The sequence below is a fragment of the Oreochromis niloticus genome, linkage group LG1, assembly GCF_001858045.2.
Source record: "Oreochromis niloticus isolate F11D_XX linkage group LG1, O_niloticus_UMD_NMBU, whole genome shotgun sequence".
In the NCBI taxonomy this organism is placed as follows: Eukaryota; Metazoa; Chordata; class Actinopteri; order Cichliformes; family Cichlidae; genus Oreochromis; species Oreochromis niloticus.
Genome location: NC_031965.2, coordinates 28,158,965 through 28,181,760, shown reverse-complemented (window position 1 = coordinate 28,181,760; position 22,796 = coordinate 28,158,965). Strand labels below are relative to the sequence as shown.

The 22,796-nt window shown below is 38.1% G+C and overlaps 3 protein-coding genes and 1 long non-coding RNA gene across 4 annotated transcripts; 1 reads left to right on the top strand and 3 right to left on the bottom strand.

Annotated features, from left to right (window-relative positions):
- Positions 1–794: 794 nt before the first annotated feature.
- Positions 795–4,899, bottom strand: LOC100702411 (isocitrate dehydrogenase [NADP], mitochondrial). The gene is made up of 11 exons (XM_003437628.5): positions 4,612–4,899; positions 3,771–3,862; positions 3,472–3,637; positions 3,161–3,321; positions 2,922–3,065; positions 2,656–2,792; positions 2,183–2,334; positions 1,935–2,047; positions 1,586–1,683; positions 1,393–1,485; positions 795–1,272 (listed from the first exon to the last, which is right to left on the bottom strand). The coding sequence occupies exons 1-11, from the start codon at positions 4,730–4,732 to the stop codon at positions 1,188–1,190; spliced, it is 1,362 nt and encodes a 453-aa protein (XP_003437676.1). The 5' UTR covers positions 4,733–4,899; the 3' UTR covers positions 795–1,187.
- Positions 4,900–5,958: 1,059 nt separating this feature from the next.
- Positions 5,959–9,157, bottom strand: tmed3 (transmembrane p24 trafficking protein 3). The gene is made up of 3 exons (XM_003437629.5): positions 8,922–9,157; positions 8,303–8,548; positions 5,959–7,243 (listed from the first exon to the last, which is right to left on the bottom strand). Exons 1-3 carry the CDS (start codon positions 9,066–9,068, stop codon positions 7,010–7,012), a joined length of 627 nt encoding a protein of 208 aa, XP_003437677.1. The 5' UTR covers positions 9,069–9,157; the 3' UTR covers positions 5,959–7,009.
- Positions 9,158–10,266: 1,109 nt separating this feature from the next.
- si:ch211-107o10.3 (retinol dehydrogenase 13) lies at positions 10,267–14,744 on the top strand. The gene is made up of 7 exons (XM_003437619.5): positions 10,267–10,497; positions 10,785–10,925; positions 12,639–12,830; positions 13,037–13,198; positions 13,276–13,392; positions 13,567–13,771; positions 13,980–14,744. Exons 1-7 carry the CDS (start codon positions 10,422–10,424, stop codon positions 14,074–14,076), a joined length of 990 nt encoding a protein of 329 aa, XP_003437667.1. The 5' UTR covers positions 10,267–10,421; the 3' UTR covers positions 14,077–14,744.
- Positions 14,539–18,040, bottom strand: LOC109202469 (uncharacterized). The gene is made up of 2 exons (XR_002062395.2): positions 16,149–18,040; positions 14,539–16,068 (listed from the first exon to the last, which is right to left on the bottom strand). It is a non-coding gene; the product is annotated as an uncharacterized LOC109202469 (long non-coding RNA).
- Between the last annotated feature and the right edge of the window lie 4,756 nt (positions 18,041–22,796).

Here is a 22,796-nt window from a genome sequence, read left to right as displayed (position 1 = left end):
ACTGAACAACAAAAAAAGTTATTGTATGTCTGAGTGCTCATGTTTCTTTAAATTTAGCAGTTATAGATGAACAACCAGGCCTGGGATAAATCCTTTCCTTCCTTAGGGATACATATAGATTCTTATACAGGATGAAAAGAGAGCAATGATGAACACAAATGAGGACAACCATGGCTGGGAGGTTAATTCAGGTAATGTGATTGGCAGTGTACCTGACATGAAATTGGACATGGAATTTTCCACTGCAGCAAACCTCAATTATTCTGTATTACAAACAGGAACAAACACTAAAATGCGGTCTGCAGGTGCACTTTAGCCAATGATCAGTTTAAGATTGGAACAGTGAACCAGTTAACCCAGTTTTCTTTTCCTTAAAGAAATATTCATAATAAGCACTATCATAATGCATAGACGTTACAGCAACCGACTGGATGACTGTGACCATGTCGACATCTGCTGGTCATACACCGTGGCTGCCAGCACAGCTAAAAGCTTTGCCAAAACTCCCATCAGGCTTGGCCCCCTGCTGGTACAACACTACTCAGCATTATGCACTGCAGGGTGCATATGATGGCTACAAAATGAGCATACAGCACCGCATGAATGCACTGCTGGACAGGAGCTCATATGAGCAAGTGCATGAAATTAAAATGTGCAATAGAAATGCATGTGGTGGCTTTTCCTCAAATGATTCTGTACAGTCTGTGCTGATAAGTGTTTGTTTTTTTTCTGTCCCAGGATAAAAGCACCAACCTGACAAATGAGCAGAAAAAGGCAACTCCACACACACGAAGTGTAATTAAATGACAATTTCTTTTTATAGTCATGCTGATTAAGTACAATGTGACGTTAACGTAATGATATCCAAATTTTGCTGTTCCCTGAAGATATGCTCTAATTTAATGAGAAAGCCTGAAACTTCTTTAAAACGTCCATAACAAATGAATATTAGCATTAATAATTAATTATAAAAATTCACTAATTTGTACAAATGTGGCAATAGGAAAAGGCAAACAAAAAAAATATACAGATTTTAAATAAAGGCACGTATTGCGGAGCAGCTTCAAAACTGGATACAAAGATTCATACAAACAAGAGGGTAAAATGTTAGTTAAACAAATCTACAAGCAGTTTTTGCCTGTTTTTTTGCTACATTAACAAAAATCTTATTGTCTTCTAAATGTTATTCAGTTGCCGAGAGCTTTATCGAGGTTGGTCTTGATGGCATCAAGGAAGTCTGTCGTGTTGACATAGTGTTCATTTAGCTTGCAGCTACAATGGAGAGGGTAGACAGTGCAGAGATTAGTTCAAATTATAAAGTGTGTATTTATGTGTAAATATAAAAAAAAAAACCCTCTACAATATGAATTAGAAATGAAAATATAATCTCACTTGGCCAAGCCATGGATGCAGCCTGCAAGATCCTTGGTCATTATACCATTTTCCACCGTTTCCACACAGACTTTTTCCAAAGTTTGGCAGAACCTGGAGAGAATTTGTAGTGCAACAGCAGTTAAAATGATGTAAGACTGTATAAATATATTATATATGTCAAATGAGTAGATGACACTAATAAGATGTGTACTTTATCAAATTGGGATTCTCATCCAGTTTGCCTCTGTGCTCCAGCCCTCTGGTCCAAGCAAATATGCTAGCAATGGGGTTGGTACTGGTTGGTTTTCCCTGTAAAGCAATGTTAGCGTTGGTCATTTAAAAAAAACAAAAAACTGCAGGTGTAAATACTTTTCATGTTAGGTCAGTAGCATAAGAAGCTTGCAAGAATAACAGAAAATAGAGTGAAAATTTGAATTTTAGTTCCAGTAAAATTGAACATTTTTACCTTTTAAACTCTAAACCCTAAAACTCCCTGTGACCCATAACCTAACATATAGTCAAAGCTCAGAGTCTTTTCAGATTGATTCAGTGGCCCTTACTCTCTGGTGTTCACGGTAGTGCCTGGTGACAGTGCCATGGGCAGCCTCAGCCTCGATGGTTTTACCGTCGGGACACACAAGCACTGATGTCATGAGACCCAGAGAACCAAAGCCTGGTACAAACAGAAACATGGCATTAGAAGGAAATCGCATCAGCATGAAATCACGAAAACATGAAAATCACATATAAATAATGCAGCATTGGGAGCTCTGCAAACATACTCATTATCCAACCGTAATCTACTTACCCTGAGCCAGAATGTCTGACTGGACATCTCCATCATAATTCTTGCATGCCCAAACAAATCCTCCAGAGGACTTCAGGACCTGGGCCACCATGTCGTCAATGAGACGGTGCTCATACCAGATCTTCAGCTTGTCAAACTGTGGCTTGTAGTTTCTAAAGGAAAACAAAGTCAAAGAGAAATTCAGTGGCTTTGTCGATGTTAAACAACCAATAATAAAACATTTTGATGGCTCAGTGAAGAATGTTTCCCTCTAGCATCAGAAACAGCACCAGGTCTAATACTCTACTGCTGTGTGTCTTACCCCAGCTGGTTACCCCAGCGACATGTACTGCACATTTCAGCTTATGGCCATGATGAATCTGATGAATGGTACAAGCTGAAACATGGGGGTTTCAGTGAAATTAAGAACCTCCAAAGCAGGTGAAGCTTTCTCAGATACCTCTGCTCTGCTCTCTTTTTAAAGTACATCTTACTTCTCAAAGATGTCCTGGAAGATGTCTTTAAAGCGGCCATCGTAGGCCTTGAGGATCGTGTTCTTGGTGCTCATGTATAGGGGCCACTTCTTCTGGATGGCATACTGGAAGCAGCTGTGAGCAAATCCACTGATGGACTGAGCAAAGAAAGCATAGCACTTGCATGATCAATAGCATCATAGAACATTAAATTAAAAACAAGGAGAGTGTCCCAAAGTATCTTATCTTTCTCATGTAACAAAACCTATAAAGAAAGTTACTATTACCTCATCAGTGTTGTACATTCCCATCCCACAACCTCCTGCTGGGAAGTCATACACCTCCCACTCCTGCTCTGTGCTTCCATCAGCTGGGGTAAAAACAATCTTAAACTTTCCAGGCTGGTTAATGACAAAGTCCGTGGCCCTGTACTGTGAGACAGTCAGACGCTGGTATGTGAGTCTGTGCTGCTTTCAGTTTGGACAGAAAGAGAAGATGCACATTTGTCTTGTTGTTTTTTGTTTACCTGATCTCCAAAAGCATGCCTGCCAATTGTTATGGGTTGTGTCCATCCAGGAACAAGACGGGGAATGTTTTTGCAAAGGATTGGCTCACGGAAAACTGTGCCGCCTAAGATGTTCCTGATGGTCCCGTTGGGACTCTTCCACATCTTCTTTAGTTTAAACTCTGAGGAGAAAATATAATAAACACTTCATCTAAATGAAGAAGCACAACAAGGTGTTAATTCGTGTAAATATATTAGAATTAAAATGCACTCAAATACCTCTAATTCTAATGAATCTGCACAAAGTTAAAACAAGTCTGAGTCTAAGTTACCCTCAACTCTGGCCTCATCAGGGGTGATGGTGGCACATTTGACGGCCACGTTGTATTTCATAGTCGCCAGAGCAGAATCTATGGTGACCTGGTCATTGGTCTGGTCTCTGTAGGGCAGACCCAGGTCGAAATACTTCAGCTCAACATCCACATTGGGCAGGATGAGCTGTGCAAGATGTCAATGTGTTAATTGCCTGAGGATAATTTGGCACAGAAACCACAAAAATGCATACATGCAGAGTTACGAGGAAACATTTTGATTCCTTCACACGTCAAGTGTCAGCTAGTGTTTGATTTACCTTCTCTTTAATGAACTCCCATATGATGCGAGTCATCTCATCACCATCCATTTCCACGACCGGCTGGTCCACTTTGATACGCTTTGTTGCATCTAAAAAAATTTAAAGTTACATTACTGTTGTATTAAAGCTGTAAGAGTCTGGGACAGGGGAAAGGTTAAGTTTGCACACTTGTGTAAATAAAAGGTAAAATAGATTTCGATGCTAGGAGTGTATTCACAGCTTTGTATTATACTTCTTAATTGACTCCAAGTCTTCCAATTCGTGTCACTTTCAGGGAGCCAGCCATCGAGCTCTGAATATCTCTGACCCGACTGGCTTACTTTTATCATCTGAGACACCTGCATATCATTTTTACATTCCTGGCAGCTGGATTTCACTGAGGCAGTGACCTTCGGATTATAAGAGTGATCTGATATCATTTATTACCCGTCAAGCCCTTTTTGTACCTGACAGCATGTGGACTAAAGTAGCGAAGCAGGCAGGCACCAAACTTACACAGATTATTTTTTCCTTTTTATTGTTTTCACGTTAGAATACAAACTCTTTATATTTTATTCAGCATGACCACACTGGCTTTTCTTTATGTTATTACCTTATTTATTTGTCATTTTGTAATAATGAAACAGCTCTGAATCACTATTCGTGGAATCTTACATTGTATGATTCACCCATGGATACTTGCCAAACAGCAACATCGACTTTCTCATCTGTTTCTATCATTTCCATGTCCAGTCGTACGCTATAACTTATGACTCTGCCACACTGTGTATGTCACGTAACCACATTAATGTTATGATGACTTCATTTTGACTCATTATGTTGTCGACTGTAAACTTACAGTTCCTCTGTTGCAGTCTGTGTTGGCAGACGGCGGCCGGTGAGACCACTGCGGGGTTTTGCGACAGCGCAGCGGCGGCACTCCTCGACACTGTAGTCAGAGCTTTAAGGTATCCCGCCATGTATACTAGTGGTTACTTACGGTCAGCGACTGGTCCACTGGGACTATAGCTTCTTCCTAATGAATGAACGTAAGGCCTGTAGAGCCCGGTAAACTGATGACGCTGGACGTCGGCGCTAATAACTTCCACCCACGTCAGCTTGGAGAAAGACCGCTTCGCCCCGATTGGCCAGTGGAGCCAAGTGAAGTGAAGAGTTCACTTCAACTCTTCTTCCTATTTCCTCATTTGAAACACAGGAGTAGACGGCTGTATACACGCTCCATGTGTATGTAATGTGTGGTTTTTCACATTAAAAGCCCCAACGTAATCCGCATAAACTGCAAATGTAGAGTGTAAACATCTATGTCTTCTCATTTCTTTGAAGGCGGAACTTCTTTAAAGAATAATAATTAAAAAGAACTTAGCAAAAATAGAAGAAAAAAATCTGAACATAGGAAATATGAAAAGATAAATAATATAAATTTGTTCCAGGGTAAAAATTCATCTGCTAGATACTAAAAAGTGTTTTCTCTGTGTTTTAGATTTATTCACTATCAAACTACTTTTGATGTCACACATGCTCCTAAATTTTAAAGTAATCACTAAGAAACTTAAAAAAAAACAACCAACCTCTGTCTACACTAAGGAGATCAAGTGTCTTTAATGCCTATGGAAACATTTTACTGAGTTTGAATTCACTTCAAACTACAATCAAACTACTTGGATTCATTGCAAATAATTGTTCTCAGTGATCACTTTTATTACATGCTTAAACACTTCTTTCCTGATGTTACTGCCCCCCCCCCAAACATCGTTTGCCCAATAAATAGAGTATGAAGGCTCACTGATGATTTGATAAGTTTGAAAAATTATGTAAATCATATCTTATGTCTCTTGACTTATTTTAGCAGTGAGTTCCACAGGACATTTACTGCCAAAGAGCAGAGAGGCAATGGCACATGATGGCCAAACACCCTACTGAGACACTTCGTCTTGAGTTTTCCTTTAATTTGCCACATTTCCATATAGCATTACGCACAGTGAAAGTCAAATATTCAAGTCTAGCTGCAATAAGCATAAAAACATTTTTAATGTGGCAGCACATTAGGATTAGAGTTTCCAATGAAGCTTCTGGAAAACATTAATGGAGACCTAAAGTATTAAAGACTGTCAGAATAGCTTAATCTCTCATTTTTTAAAATAAAATAACATCGAGTATCATTGGATTTGAAAAAAACATCACAGCACTCAGTTCCAAACTTTAATTTGACAATGTCTATAAACTTACTGGCATGATTAGTCTCATAATTAGCTGAAAGTAACCCTCTTTCGGGTTAATGAAGATGTTTCACATCTCATCTGAAAACCCTTTGGTCAGAACTGAAGAAGCCTCTAAAATGAGAGGTGAGAAACACCTTGAAGAACCCTAAAAAGACATCCAGTTACCTTCCACTCAAGTTCTTGAGACTATCATGACCTGGATGACTGACAACCTACACAACCGTATTTAAAAAATATATAATTTTAAATCTTCAAATTCTTCAAATCGAATGGAAATGTCAAAGAAACTATTTGTGCAAAAAATGATATCTGGTTGATACTTGGTCACTTTCCAGTGAAGAAAATGTAAAACATATAAATGAGAAATGAGAATCCAATAAAAAAAAAAAAAAACAGTAGTTGCGTGTATATATCAGGTTATATGTATTTAAATTAAAACAGTAAACTTCAACTTGGTTGACATGAGGAAAAAACAAATGTCTAAGCCACTCTGTATGAAACAGACAAAGACATGAGAGAAACGGAGCTCTCATAGCTCATAATGATTTTGCACACATAAATTAAGGTAACAATACACATAACAGATGCTATACAACAAATAAAACTCAAATTTAAACACAATTCCTCTTTGGTTTTTATGTGTGATACAACTTTCACTACAGATGATATAAATCCACAAAGCTGCTTTTATAAGTGAAACTAGGCTACTTAATAGGCAGATCAAAATAAACATGCCCTCTCGTCCACCTCTATAAAAATAAAGTCTCTAAAGGCTGAAAGATGTCAACTGCATTTTAAACACAGACATGAGTGGTGTTTCTTTTCAGTAGAAAGTTGTTGAACAAAAACAACTTGTGTGAAAACTGAATTCAAGTTTTGCCCGACAGGAATGTGAAAACCCCTTGATCTATCCATTTACCATTGGCTTTGATGAAAATACTAACATTATGTGCTAATATCTGTTCACATTACCAAGCTTCCACTTGAGTTTCTGAGGGCACACTGAGACCTTGGTTTTTAAGTGGTAGCTGCCACGGAGCCTTTCTTGTCAGAGAAGAAGCTCTTAAGCATCATGACTTGACCGATGCCGATGACAAACAACAGGACGGTTTCTCCGATGGACCAGTAGGTGACGCGCTCCAGCAGGTGCTCTGCTTTTGTGCGATCCTGTGCCTCTCTCAGCCTGTACCATGTCTGTGAGTCAGCCACCACCTTCAGGATCTCATGAATGGCGACACAAGATGACTCCAACTGATAACAGAAAGATTAATGGAAATTCATCAATATGTACAGTGGAAGGTGGATTGCACAGATCAGAGTCACATAAACTTACGATACATTTGACCCTGGAGGTCTCAGTACTTGAACTAAAGAGTAGTAACACTATGCTATCCTATACTCTGATATGAAATGCACAGTTACAACTCTTAACAACAAACACTCAACTTCTTTATTGTACTGTGCACTACATTTTACACTTTTACATTGATTGATTTTAATCTGGTATCTGCTACTTTATACCACTTTTTTTCATTTAATAAGCCACTCTCTGTTTTAGCTCTGCTGAATTTCAGATATTTTGCGAATTAGCTATACTTGCTATTATTACCTAATATATTTATTTAAATGAATATTTATTTTACTTTATTATATTTAAGATATATGTTATGTCATACTATATTCTACTGACCTACATACCATTCTACTTATTTAGGTTATTTGTGATACATTTCTTGTGGTTAACAAGAAATGCATCAAAGGAATTTTCAAACTCTTTTGAGAAATAAAGTATGGCTTATCAAATGTTGTAATCTGTGTTTTGACAAGTAGCAATGCTGTCAAACTGTTGACATTTCCTCTTTTGAGTGATTTGTGTAATTCGAGGAAAGTAGAGTGCATTCAAATACAATATTTCCTTGTGACCTTAATGTGAATAACTCTTGCACCACCTTGTGGACATTATATGAACACCTTTAAAGCAGTAAAAATACTATACCAATTTTAGATTACTTGTTATTGCTTTACTAAGTATAACTGATATGTCTGTACTCGTTTTTCATGTCAAAATACATCCTGTTTTTTCTGATTCAAATCGTGATACAAACGTCTGTAATATGACATTGCAGTTCTGTCTTCTCCACACCCTTGTGGATGTTAATACCTATTTCAAGGCATGCTTGTCTAATTGAAAGCAGCAATGTTTAAACATTGTTAAGGTAATATATTATCTATCAAGTAATCCAGCATGTTCTTAAAAAAACAAACTGCAGGTGACACACTGAAAGCACCGTGTTCATTAATTAGACTGACCTGAGTCAGAGCTGTGCTTCTTTTCATGCTGTCCAGAATGGGTTCCTCATTCCCGTGGCGGAAGTCCAGATACACTACTTTGTGTGTAAAAGTGGAGAATTCATTGCTGAAGCAAACCTTGTAGACTCCCTTCATAGTTGTGGTGTGAGAGAAGCTGTCATACTGCTTCTTCTTCTCATTATACAAGGCACTGTTATGAGGATCTGTGACGAAGCAGTCCACATCATAGTTGCCCCCTGAAATAACCTAAAAGAAAATAAAACATATATAGATGGAAAGAAAGTTGCAACGTTGCGTCGCTGTTAAATATATTGAAGTTATTGGATGTGGCTGTGTGTGGTGTGCCAGCTGTTCCTCTGGGAATTGTTGGGCTTCTCTTTAAAAGTCTTTATCTTGAAACGGAAAGTACTCTGAGATAACATGTTTTCAATTGATTAAAAAACGGAGCCAAATTTAAGTTAATCAAAACATGCATTCTGCGCTATTTTACGATTAATAGATAATTATAAATTTGTTCTTGATTTCTGGAAGCAGGAGAAAAAAAAACTTCAGCCTCAAAATTAGTCTGACAGCATCTGCTAAATGCACACACTGAGGTGATGGAGCTCGAGGAACTTACTTGAAAGTCTATGTCAAACTTCACGTCTTTCTCCAGCTCCTCGTAGAAACACTGCTTGTCATTGTCAGGCAGTTCAAATGTGATCTCAGTCCCAGACACCACAAATGCATTCAACAGCAGCAAACAGGTGAGTGACAAATACAACATCGTGAAAACAAAGAGAAGGTGCAGGCAGACAGACTATTCTTCAGTGTTACAATGATGTTAACAGTTTGTAGTTCTGACGTGGCGCGAGCATGAAGAACTTCCGGGACATTGTTGTTTATTTTTTGTTTGAAAAGAAAAATCCCACTTCTTTCAAACGTAATATAAAGACAGACAAGACCCAATTTAAGCTTTTATCGTAATTTAAAATATTTTAATACAAGTTTGGACCCACAAAGCGAAGAAATACGCTTAACCAGTTGTACCGAGATTTTAACCAATAAGAGAGCATTACAACAAGTTTTCCCCTTTCAAAATAAGTGCACGGGATTAACAAAAGAAGCTGGAAACCAATAAACAAACGAATTTTAATAAAATAAGGGAGGTCAAGTGAATTTTGAGTTCCAAAGTAGATTCATTTGCATGCAAAATTATTGCTATATGTTATTACTTGCATCAGTAAAAGTTTTTAGTAAAATTATATTTTCATGGCACAAATGTACTTCATCAATAGTTAAATCAACCACTAATGTTCAAAGTTCTAAGATGACTACCAGTTTAATTTCATCTGTTGCTACTGATGACAGTGTTACGCCAAATTATTAACTAAAATTGTATAAATCTGTTTTACATGGTGTTTTAGTTTGAAAATCCCTGTGAGACATGTCAGATGAGTGGGAGTAACTCACTGCAAACAGATGCTCGTAATTCAGTACACGGTGTATCCTGAGCACATAATAGTACTAACTATTACTACCATTATAAACAAACAAACAAACAAAAATAAATCATAACAAAATAACACATAACCAAGGTTCTACTTTGCAATGCATTTTTAAAAATGTATTTTACCTGACATTTAGAGCATGCCTGCACAAGCTGTATGGCTGCTTTAAGTAATTCTTTAAATAAATAGAGTACATGAGTCAGCAAGCTGCTGCATTACGCCCTATTGTCTCTTGATGGGTGTGTTTTGCGTGGCATGCTATTACACAAGCACACTGCACTCTGATCTTTTATATAAATTACCAGATAGATTTCCCCACAATGCCAAAACAAACATTTACTGTACTTGAAAGCTTAAACAAATCCCAAAACAAAAACAAATAACACAGCAAGGAAATGCACGTAGTTAAACCAATGATTGATTTAAACGAAAGCTTATTCTGAAAATCTCCGTTTAGTTCCACCACGCCCTCCACTTCCGGCTAGTTTGTCATTACAAAATACGAAACGGGAAAACACGTATTTGTCGTTTTCCCCGTTGTTTGCGGTAGCTGACGTAAAGTCCTTCCACAAAAACAGATACTTAACTGCAAGTCTGCTCCTTATATAAGTTCCAGAATTGCTTAAACAATGCAAAACTACGCAGAGGCTGTTAAGGACTTCGCCGAGAGACATGCAACTTGTCTCACTGTTGTCTTTGTTGCAGGTAAGCCTATTTCTTTATTAAATGTATACTGTTTAAGCTATGTTAACTTGCACATTTGGTAGGATATTTGATATGGTAATGAAAGGAGATCAGGTAAGTACTTTGTTCTGTCATGACAGATTCTTGCTGTTGCTCATAGGTGTGAAATTCTAGAAATATATAACTACATGTAGCTGCTTGATTTAGCTTAGAACAAACATAACAGATATTGTAGTAAAAGGTCAAATTAAAAGTCTTCAGAATATCCTCTTACACCCTGTTCATAGCATAAATATCTTTTTTGTCAGGGGTAGGCGTGCTGGCCTTCCGCAGATGGATGGCAGGAGGAGTGTGTCGGAGCAAGGCCAGGCTGGAAGGGAAAACAGTCCTCATCACTGGAGCCAACACTGGTATTGGGAAAGAGACAGCCCTGGACATGGCCCAGAGAGGTAAAACCCTCCATGTTTGTTTGTTAAAGAAAAGTACAGAAAAACAAAAAACATATGCAAAGGCTGTGTCTCACATCCTGTACATGGGTGTAGGTCAGGGGTGTCAAATGTAAGGCCTGAGGGCCAGAATTGGCTTGACTTCTTTGGTGAAGGATGGCATAAATTTTAACCTTAACTTTAAACTGCATCATCATAGGTTTTACAGCCTATGACGTCATGCTACACTAAAATAATGAATTAATTTATATACAGTTAAATGATAGAAAAGTTCCTATTTTTTCAGTCTGCTCTAGAATTTTTTTTTTTTTTTTTTTTACAGTGGGTCCACAGTAAGAAAACAAAACAAAGAAAACAGACAATTTTCTGTTATTTAACAAAAACCTGCACAATGAGCTACCAGAAGTTTTTCAGTAATTTCGCAACTTATTTCAGTTTAAGCTGGATTTCTATATTGTGTAGAAAAAAGACACACTGCAGATAAACATCTGTACAGTGACAGACAGAGGAGATTCACTGGTCTAAACCACTTACCCTTGGTAAGTTAAAGTGAGTAACTAAAACAACCAACATTAAAGTAAACAAATCAAAGTATTTGAAGTCAAGAAATAACTTAAATAAAACCTGTCTGACAAATTGAAGAAATTTGTCAACGGGCATCACATTATGCCACGATCTATAGAAACAGCTGAGGAACAAAGTCACTGATATCTAACAGTCTGCAAACAGTTGGAAAGCCATTTTTGAGACTTCAGCAAACCAGTTAGAGCCATTGTGCACGAAGAGAAAGTTTGTAACAGTGGTGAACCTTTCCAGAAGTGGCCTTCCTGACAAAAATTTTTCCCAGAGCAAATCAGTGACTCATCCAAAACAACCCAGAACAACATATATGAAGGACTGCAGATCTCACTCATCTCACTTAAGTTTAGTGTTCATTATTCAAGAATAAGGAAGAGTCTGGACAAAAAAAAATTGCTAACAAAAAAGAACACACACACAAAAAACCCAACTAAACAAACTACTTGATGATCACAAATACTTTTGGGAAAATATTTTGTGAACAGACAAAAGGAAAAAAGTTGAACTCATAGGAATGTTAGAGTTGCATTGCATCTGGTGGAAAACTAACCCAACGTTTCATAAAAAGAACATCATATCTGGAACCATGAATTCTGCTCTCCGGCTATCAGTCTGTCCCTGAAGCTCAAGGTCACTTGGGTTATACAGCAGAGCAGTGATGCAGAACACATCAGAAAGTCCACTTCTGAATGGCTTCAAAACACAAAGTAAAAGAATAAGGTTTTAGACTGCCCTAGTCAAAATCCAGACTTCAATATGATTAAGATAGTTTGACATTACCTTAAACATGCCATTCATACACGAAGACTTGCTGACAATTTTTTGTAACATTTTTTTTTTTAAATTAAGTGTAGCACTGCCAAAAATGATTTAATTAAACCTCTCTATATATGTGTAAAATGAACCTTATCTACAGTCCTGTTTTGGACATTTGGCACTTAATGAAGAATATTATACAATAACCATTCAGTAATAACCAAAAAAAAATGATAGAATATTAAATAATAAGTATCAACAAGTGCAATGACAGTAGGTAAAAATAAATCTTTAACCTCAACTAGTACTTTGGTTGCACATTCTGTGGTGTTTACATGTAAATATGAGTTGCTTTTGTATTTTTTTTCTTTTCTTTCTAAGGGGCCAGAGTGATCCTGGCCTGCAGGGACATGACTAAAGCCCGTATTGCAGCAGATGAGATCCGTCAGAAGAGTGGGAATGGCAATGTGGTGGTAAAGAAGCTTGATCTGGCCTCGCTACAGTCTGTCAGAGACCTTGCCAAAGATGTGGAAAAGAATGAAGAGCGCTTAGACATCCTCATTAACAATGCAGGTATTGCACCAGTTCTACCTTAGTCAGTTAGTAGAAGTTAAATGTTGTCATCTTTGTGGGACCCTCATACAGATTTTTGGGAGGGCAGAATAAGTCATTTGGGGTTGAATGATACTGACAGACACTGAGAAATTAGTTATTTGTATGTTTTTATTTTTTTTGTAATTTTCTTACTTTCTTGTTTTTAAAAAAAAAAATTTTGTTAGGTATTATGATGTGTCCTAAGTGGAAGACCGAAGATGGCTTTGAAATGCAATTTGGCGTCAACCACCTGGGACATTTTCTTCTCACCAACTGTCTCCTTGACCTGCTGAAGAAGTCGGCACCAAGTCGCATTGTGATTGTCTCCAGCCTGGCGCATGAGAGAGGTAAAATTTTGGTGCTTAAGTCAAACAACCGAAAATATTTCTTAGTCATACCTGTTGAAAATAAATATTTCTTGCAGGTCAGATACACTTTGATGACATTAACATTGATAAAGACTACACCCCTCAGAAGAGCTACCGACAAAGCAAGCTGGCCAACGTTCTCTTCGGCAAAGAACTGGCTACAAGACTGAACGGTAGTGTGACAGGAGTTCAGACATGTGTATAATATACAGTATGTTACAAATAACCATTTCACCTCCTGTTTTTGTTTTCTATCTTTGTATCTTGAGTTAATGAGCATTGTTACCATGATTTTAACAGTAGTGCGGTATTTGATGCACGCCTTTTTCTGATGGACCTCTCATTAGGCAGCGGTGTAACCGTGTACAGTCTTCATCCGGGGGTGATCCGCACAGAGTTAGGCCGCCATCTATTTAATTCCTTTCCTATGTGGAAGATAATGCTAGCAAAGGTCTTCATGAGGTTGGTCAAAAATCCCCGGGAAGGAGCCCAGACCACCATCTACTGCGCTGTGGACGAGAGCCTGGCAAACTCCAGTGGTCTCTACTACAGGCAAGTACATCTGACTGGAGAAAAATGATGTGATCACAGTAGAAAAAGAAATTCTCTTATCCTACCAATTAATTATTCTAATATTAACAGAGATAATATTAGCTGAGATAAATAACAATAGAGTAAAAGGTTTTTAATACAAGCAGTTTGCAACCACACTGTGTGAGCATCTTCATGATTTATCTCTTTTCTTCATTCCACCATACAGCGACTGTGCTCCCAAAAAACCAGCACCACAGGCCCTGGATGATGCTGCAGCCAAGAAGCTGTGGGACCTCAGTGCTTCCATGGTTGGTCTGTCTTAAGCACAGCAGCCTGCCATGCCTTTATCAGCCCTGCTGTTTTTTGGCATTTCAGCTACCCTGTTTATGTGGGCAAATAAAGTACTAATCTTTACAGCCTTGCACATCACAATACACAATTTGATGTGCAATAAGATTTCTTTCCTGCTCAAATTTTATAGGGTTTTGCAGAACCAAATTTTGCACTATTTACTCTACTCAGTATGCACTTATTAAAATCATGTGTGTTGCTTAAGTCTTTATTTGTTATATACTCTGTATACTTTGCATACTTTATCATTTGCACAGGTACCCCAGTGTGTACGTGTGCATCACAGCTATATCATTATGGGAATAAGGTGATAATTACTTATTATTCTGCCATTTGGGCTTATTTTAACAGCATGTTCTCATATATAAAATTTGCTTTTATTCATGGCATTTAACAATTACTGACACATTGTAAAATCATTTGATTTGATTTGATTTTTTATTTTGTTGGTGTAGTTGATTTTGTATTGGGTTAATATGTAAACCGAGAGGTAGAATGTGTTGAAGCAGGGCTGAAGCAAAGGAAGTGACCTTAAGCGCTAGCAGCCGTGGGAAGATTGTTGTGCTTGACAGGACAGAGGTGTAGAGAGAGTAGATGCCTGAGGGGCAGAAAGCAGTCTGGATACACCCAGTACTGTAAATCCAAAACACTTGTCAACTCACTGTGAGCCCTCCTGTGTGTATGTGTGTGTGTTCGTGCGCTTGCGTGCATTTACAAGAAAATTGTGATGTTGTGTACTTTTTGTTCTCTAAGTTGACAGTTAACTTAAAGACTGAAGGTAACAAATAAGTGTAAAGCAAGAAACCACCAGCTGTTACAATCTTTTGGCAATAAATCTGGCGACAAGTGTCAACACATGCAATGACTCAACACTTTCAATGTATTTATACTTTTGTTTTTTTTATTTATGCGAAGTTATGGCTGTAAAATATCTGCAATATTTGAAGCTTGCAGTCATACAAACCTAGAATTGCACAGCCATTTATCAGCACATTTGACAATGATGAAAACAGCAAATAAGACCCCATTCTAATATAAAAGGCTCTCTCAATCATAGATTTTAAGAGTTAAAAGACGAGGAAAAGAAGCTGAAAATTCTCAGGTGTTTGGAGGGATCTGTCATTTGAAACGATCAATTCAAACTGCTTTTTAAAAGTAAAAGTCATGAGATTTTTGATTAGTACTAGAATGTGCATGAAACTTCTTTGACCATCCTGAATATTTGAGTTTGCGAACAGTAAGTCATCGCATACGTTTTTTTTCTGTATCAACACCTTTAAAACCCACACTTCGTTCTCCTATAGTTCTTATGCAGTGTGATCCTTACGTCAGGCCCACTCAGCTGTAATTAAATTGTAAAAGTGTCTGTGGGTGTGAAAGTCATGTCAGTACGCTGGCACGCATCACATTCAAGTTACTCACCTAGTTTTTTTTTTTCCACATTCAGCAGTTATGTCATTCTCCATGTACAGTCAATGGATTATGCTAGTCATGCTGTGTCATGTCAGGCTGAGACCCTGTTGCTTTCTAAACTTTGTTTCGAGGAAACCAAGCTTTCAGTATTGTAACTCAGCTGTTCTTGTGTTAAGTCTTACAGCATAGCCCCAAACTGGCACTAAGTCTTTTTTTTTAAGTCACTATAGACGGATCACAAATTTGCAAGGTTAAATAAGTGTTATTGTAGATGGTTATACATTCGCACAAACCCCATGCCTTGTTTTAATACCACATTTTAAAACGTGAAACTCTATCCATTCTAACAACTCTCAACATGTTTAAAACGCAAACATAAATCAGAAAGCACAGAAACTAGCCTTCAGCATGTTTCACCAGCAATAAACTCAATGACTGAATTACCCCACAGGCTCTGTGGCTCAGATGTTACCTCTTCAGTATCTGTAGGTAATGTCATGCACATGCCCTTATCAGTTCTCCGTCCAACGGATACAGAATCTATAGCTGGGCTGGAAAAGTGATAAGGAGATGTGAGTGACCACAGTACCAGAAAAGCATCTGTTTAATCTGTTAAACTGTGACAAAGTACCTATTTCTCAGGACAAAAATGACTCCAGAAAGTGTTGAAACTTTGTGTAGTTTTCAAGTTGCCGAAAATGAACCGCATGAACCTGGCATCCATTGCCTCAAAAGCCCGACCCTGAAGGTGGTGTTCTCGAGATTTGGAGCAGAAGATTTCTGATGTTTCACTCCCATTGTTGAGCCGTGGAGGAAGTCAGTCTGCCGAGGAAAAAAAGTCCCTCTCTGTCTTTCTTTACTTTGTCTGCCGGCTTCTCAGATCCTTACTCAGCGAAGGACTTGTTAAGTCTTAACCAGTCAAAGTGGGGTCCTGTAGCAGTGGCCCTTCACTGTTTGACTGCTGACAAACTTTTGAGGACACACCCCACTGATGAGTTTTATTTCACCACAGCCCCGCCTGGCTTGGAGGATTTCTAGGCTGCCATTGGTTCGTTTTCAGAACTTACCATACCTGCCCCCTGGCTCCTGAGGACCAGAGCCAAATAGTTCTTCCAGTTGTCAATCACGGTGGAGATCAGCCAGTGGGATGAGAGAGACTAAACTTGGTGGGTGTGTTTCCCACAGGTGTGGCTGAGAAACACATTCCAATATGTACATACCTGTCAGCTCTTCTGGTATTCAGCTGCTCCTAGAAAGTGAGACCTCTGTTGACCACTGGCTCTCCCCTTTCCTCCTCCTGGGGCCCATGCAGAGGTAGAAGGAAATAGCTCTCATTTCAGTTGCACACATAAGCAATTTTATATCCATGCTGTTTGTCTACTCAATTCTTTCTGTTGTAAGTGTTCCACTTCCTTTAATATGATGGGATCCCATACGAGATGCCAATAGGAAAAAAATGGCTTGGCTTATGCCTTGAAGGCTGTTTTTCAGTATAAACACATGTGAGAAATATTTCAAAAGTGGCTTTTCAGCAGAGAAACAATATGGCATATCATGGTATATCAAGGCAGCTTTAGGTTCCTATGAACCAGAATATCCTGACATATACCTTGATATGTGGTCTCAGCTAGCACACAGGTGCAGGTGCTGGCATGCACTTTCCCCCCAGCAAAGAACATAGTTTTGCTCCCTCTGGAGATCATAAAGTCTCACTGAGAATGTGTTTGGAGTGGAGATTTTATGTTGTCTGGCCTTCTGGTATGCAGGTTCCTCTCATTCCATAATCAAGCTCTCTCCTGCACCTCCTTTGTGTCCCTTTATTTCTCCTTTCTTAGAGTTTTTCTTCTTCTGTGAGACTACAGAGGTAAACCATGTGGGCCTGAGGCAGGTGCAGGATTGCAGGTTTGTAGCATTTGAGGGCCTAAAGCAGTGCAGCCTATGCCGTGACTACCTTTGGACGTGTCTGTGCATGTGTTGAGCTAAATCAGAGCAGTTATCATGGCTACGGTTTACTGTCGCCAGTCATTATGCTTAAAGAGAACCTGCAGATTTCTCATCATTGCACTGTTTGCTGTTTTTACTAAAATCCTTTATCCCGGGAACAACCCTGCAACCCACTTTGATGAAGATGATTCAATACATGGAAATATTAAAATCTCACAAAAAAGAGTTATAGTGATACTATCAATATATTTCCCCCCAAATTCTCATCTTTCTTTGAGTGATAAGGGAATTCTGTTTACTATAGAGCATGTGGTAAGCCATGTGCCAGCTGACTTCAGGGATTCTCGAGTTCACAGACACGACTCTCTATTCATACATACTGAAGTATGCTAATACAGTTAATTAAAAAAACTACTCCACAGGTTAAACCAGTGTCCCTGTTGCCACTTGTTATAAAAGCTGAAACCACCAACAGCTTAAGTGAGCAAAAATATAATAAATGTTAATAATGCCCAGTTTTTGTGTTTTTTCTCTGGTGTATTCCATAACTTACTTACTGTGAAATGTGATTTAATTCAATAAAGAGTGTATCATAAAGTTGTTTATATTTTCATGGAGGTGTTCAGTTGTCTCTCAAGGGTAGAAAATGCCGCTAACACGAACACCTTTGTTGCATTATACAATGTAGTTGAGTATTTGAATTTTAGGCTCTGGTTCAGGGCTGGACTGCATTATGTAGTAAGGTGGGTTTTTTTATTCCTTGTTTTTATTTAATCCCTATTCTTTCTTTGGAGTCCTGGAAACCCAGTGGCTTAGAAAAAATGCTCAAAATGATTCTTAATCAACATGACACTTCATGATTTTTCCCAATTTCTAAGATTTGTTCACAAGCGTGACTTCAAAGTGATAAAAGATTTCTAATGGTTAAATACAACTGACTTTTTTTTAAATGCTCTTTACTGGTAATGGGTGTTGACAGTTGTTTTTACACAGCACCACCCTCCCAAATCCCAAATAAGCCAACTGGAATTTCTATTTTTGGAGTTTTATTGCAGATTCTTTATCAAAAATCTAACAGGACCTCTCTGGTGTTGAATTGACCTAAAACACATTTATGTGAAAGGTTAATATACTCTTTCGGTGACTTTTAATAACTAAAAATACTCTTTGTTATTACAAAAAGCTTTTTGTAATAACAGTGGTACTTTACAACTTTGTCACAAAAGCTATAGAATAAGAGAATCACAACTGTGTCAACTCAGTCTGTGTTAATTGACCATGTGCATTTTTTGCCCACACGACTCTGTAGTACTGAAATTGCATTGTTAGCGTGACACTCATGGTTCTGCTTATATTTGTGGGACTAGACAAAAAGGGCATATCAGGATCAGGGGTGTCTGTAAGAATTCCAGGGTCCAGGCTAGAGGGAGGATTTTCAGAGGGTTGTGAGGGGTTGTTGGGCCCGGAGGCTGTGTCCTGTCACAGGGGATAACAGCATTGTTGAGTGAGCACATAGACAACAGGGCAGGTGCTGAGTCAGCTGTCTGCCTGATTTAGCATACGCTGCGCTGCTCTGGATGTTTTAACGTACGATTCCCACCGGCTCCTCGAGTCAGGAGATACAACCCCCACAAATCTCCTCAAAAAAATCAAATATTGTTTAACATATTATACAAAAGACATCAGTTTAAATTTAAAAAAAAGAAATATAAAACCAAGCAGTCTAAAATGTTCTCAAGTTAAAACGACTGGTAAAGTCAACTTTATCTGCAGTATTTTGAAATCAATTGCATGTTCTGAACACGTTTTCTCAAAAAAATGTTTGAGGTGTCATAAAGGTTTAGTGAATATAAAACTGCTTTAAAACGTGTCACTAAGGGGGAAAAATACTGGAAAAGCAAACGGTCTCACTTTCAAAATCTTTTGACTTTACTTAGTAGTATAGTATTCTTCCCCTCAGTGTTATGCAGCTATTTTCTGCCTGATTTCACATCCTGCTTTTGATATTTTGTGATGTCTTAGCATACCATCAGGGGAGGAAGAGCTGCAGCCATCTCTGCTTGCATTGTTATCGATTATTTAGTTGACTTGCTCTTGCCAGTGTGAAAGTCTGGTGCTAAGCAAACAGGTGTCAACCTCTCTTTATCCAGTTCTGGGATGTTGTGGGAACATCTGAAAACCAGGGCCACTCATGTGTACCAGAGGAGATCTGCTAAAACATCTTCTGTCCCTCACTGGGATTAGTGGGCACAGATTCCTGGCCCCTCTGCTCCGAGGCTCCCGCCAGTGCGCTTATCGTTGTTCTCTTATGCTTGCAGATGTGCATGCATAAAATCAGAAGATGAAAGATGAAGATGAAATTCATGATAGTAGGGCCAAGATAGATATCCAAATCTGATGCCCGTCTTTCTAAAAATACACTAATCTAATGTAAGTCTCTTGGGTCACTACAACAGTGCTTGTTTGACAACACTATTATAAATTACATACACAGAAGGTGAAACCTCAGCACTCATATTTTGGAAGTTTTATTTTATGACCTTAAACTAACACCAATGATTTGAGTATTCAAAATTTGTTAATTTGGAAAAATGGCTACCAAAAACAAACTTGTGCACTGTAAACATTTAAAGTAATATCTAGCCACACAAGATCATTTCCTTTGGCTTCAGAACTCTGTCTGCATCAGCCATGAAATGTCATCCATGTATCACACGCAATCTTAGCCCTGGACAGGCAGCGAGGAGAAGTACCCCCTGGTGTGTGAAATCACACCCTGGATGGACTCCAGGCAGTGGAATGTCCCTGCGTGATTCCTCGGCAATGCAGAAGGTTTTCCACCAGTTTGAAACAAACCAACAACCAGATTATTTATCCGGAAATTCTAATCCCTGTGTAACTGTTGCTGTTGAGTTTAGATCATAGGGCTTAAATTAGTTATTCTGATGAGCTCTTTTGTACAACCTGTTTATGAAGGAATAGGCCTGTTTTGTTTTTGTTTTTTTCCACAGCAAGAAAGGCACAGGTGCGTTTTATTAACCAGTAATGGCCAAATTCCATTTAGCTGGTTTTGTCTTTTGTACCCTTGTTTCAAGTTATTGTTAATCAGCCATTGTTGGCAGGTCTGGGGGACTTCCTGCATTATTCTGTTATTAATCAAAATACCCATAACAGTTCAAAATCCTGAACAGATGTTTATTTTATTCCAATTTTGAACAATACAGACCACATATATGGTTAAAATTACAAAATTACCTCTGTTCAGACCCTAACCAAGATATGGCTGGAGACAACCATGTTTAGTTGGAAGAAAAATAAATGAAGCATGGTTTCTGATCACTATTGATATTCACTTGTTTGAAATTTGCAATTTATGTGTACAATTCAGAGCCATTTGACAAATGCCCTATTTGTGCCAAATTGATGTCCTCACGTAATAGCGCTGGTTGCATCATATTGGCAGTGATGTGAGGTGGCTCATTTCCACGCACAAGATGGCCAATCAGTTTCACCGTTTTTTGACATCAATTGACGTCCATATTTCTCCAGTTACTGGCTGGCGACTTATGGCCTTGTTTTGGAATGACCAATGGTCCTCCTCCTCTTCATCATCTTCCAAATCTTTAATCTCAGAGAATATTTTTGCCATCTTTATAAGCAGCCACACAGGCAAAGCTATAAATTTGTTGTATCCCACCTACAATTTGCTGGTTGGATAGAGTGTGAGAACCTATAGAGGCTTTCTAAAAGACAGAGGGTAGAACATGTACAGGGGAGGTTACAGTGTGAAGATGTGCTATTATACTTGCTCACAGAAAATGAGACAAAGCATAGAGTCATATCTTAAAAAATCCTAATAAACATACAACAGTACACAATGGGTAAAAGTTGGTGTTTTTACAAATCATGTTAAATAGATTTCTTTTTTTGATTAACCTAAGTTTACAGTTCTTTTCTTTTTTCAGCTTATTTGCATTTTAGTATTTGTCAGTATTTACAAATGTCATTTTGATGTTATTGCTATTATTATTATTTTTTGGTTTGGTTTCATTTTGTTGTATTTGCTGTGTTTTGTTTTGTGTTGTTGAAAAACTGATAAATTTAATACATTAAAAAAATTATGTAAAAGCGTGCTACACAAACACTTGACACATCTGTCATGAAAAAAAGGTCATTTGTTAGTTACAAACTTTAACCATTTAAAAAACATATAATTTCTTTTTTCATATGTGACTATTCTATATTTTCATATATGCTGTAACTCATTACAAAGTATAGACCACTATACAATACAGTTCAGAGTGAAACTTTTGTCTTCACATTAAGAGTTTTGCCTTGTAGTTTCCATTACAAGAAAAACTCTAAATGATAAGATTTCTTCTAATGTCTTTTGGCAGTCATCACAACTTTTACTGAGGCTGTCGGGGGTCAGATAGCTTTCCTGCCAACATCAAATGCTGAAGCACAGGAGAGTATTTCATTTTGTGCACCCTAATTTTATATATGATTTAACATCTGATCAAACTTATGTAATATAATTAGAATTTAGGATGGATACAAAGTTCAACTTCAAGTCTTGTTAAAAGAAGAGAAGAGCTTCCAAGCATCCTTTCATAAAACACCAGGTTCACAGGGCTGCGATGACAATCTTTATATGTTTGTGAAGAAGTGATACAGCTAAAACTGTTTAGATAGATGGTAAATAAAAATATATTTCCTCAATGGGAAAGAAACTGAGTCTCAGATTAAAGTATCTGAAGTTTGTTTGTTTGTTTTGTTTGTTTTTTACTTATTGAGGATGTTGTTTGCCAAATTTTCAATTGTCATTTCTCTTCAAAAACCCATAAAAACCATATTTCTCATTATTTATGTGAGAATAATACATTTCTCACGCTGAGATTAAATTTATCATTTTGTTTAGACTGTCAATTAGAGAAGCTGAAGGAGCCACATCTCCATTTCTCAATGCTGCCCTCTACTGTGAAATGTTAGAACAAACCAAAATATCCCCCTAGAGCAGGGGTGGGCAATCTCAGTCCACGAGGGCCGGTGTCCCTGCAGGTTTTAGATCTCACCTTGGGTCAACACACCTGAATCACATGATTAGTTCGTTACCAGGCCTCTGGAGAACTTCAGGACATGTTGAGGAGCTAATTTAGCCATTTAAATCAGCTGTGTTGGTTCGAGGACACATCTAAAACCTGCAGGGACACCGGCCCTCGTGGACTGAGATTGCCCACCCCTGCCCTAGAGCAAATACCCCAGGACTCTTTCTATGGAGATCTATCTATCTAGTCAACATCAGAATTAAGGCAGGTCTGAAGGGAAAAGGGAG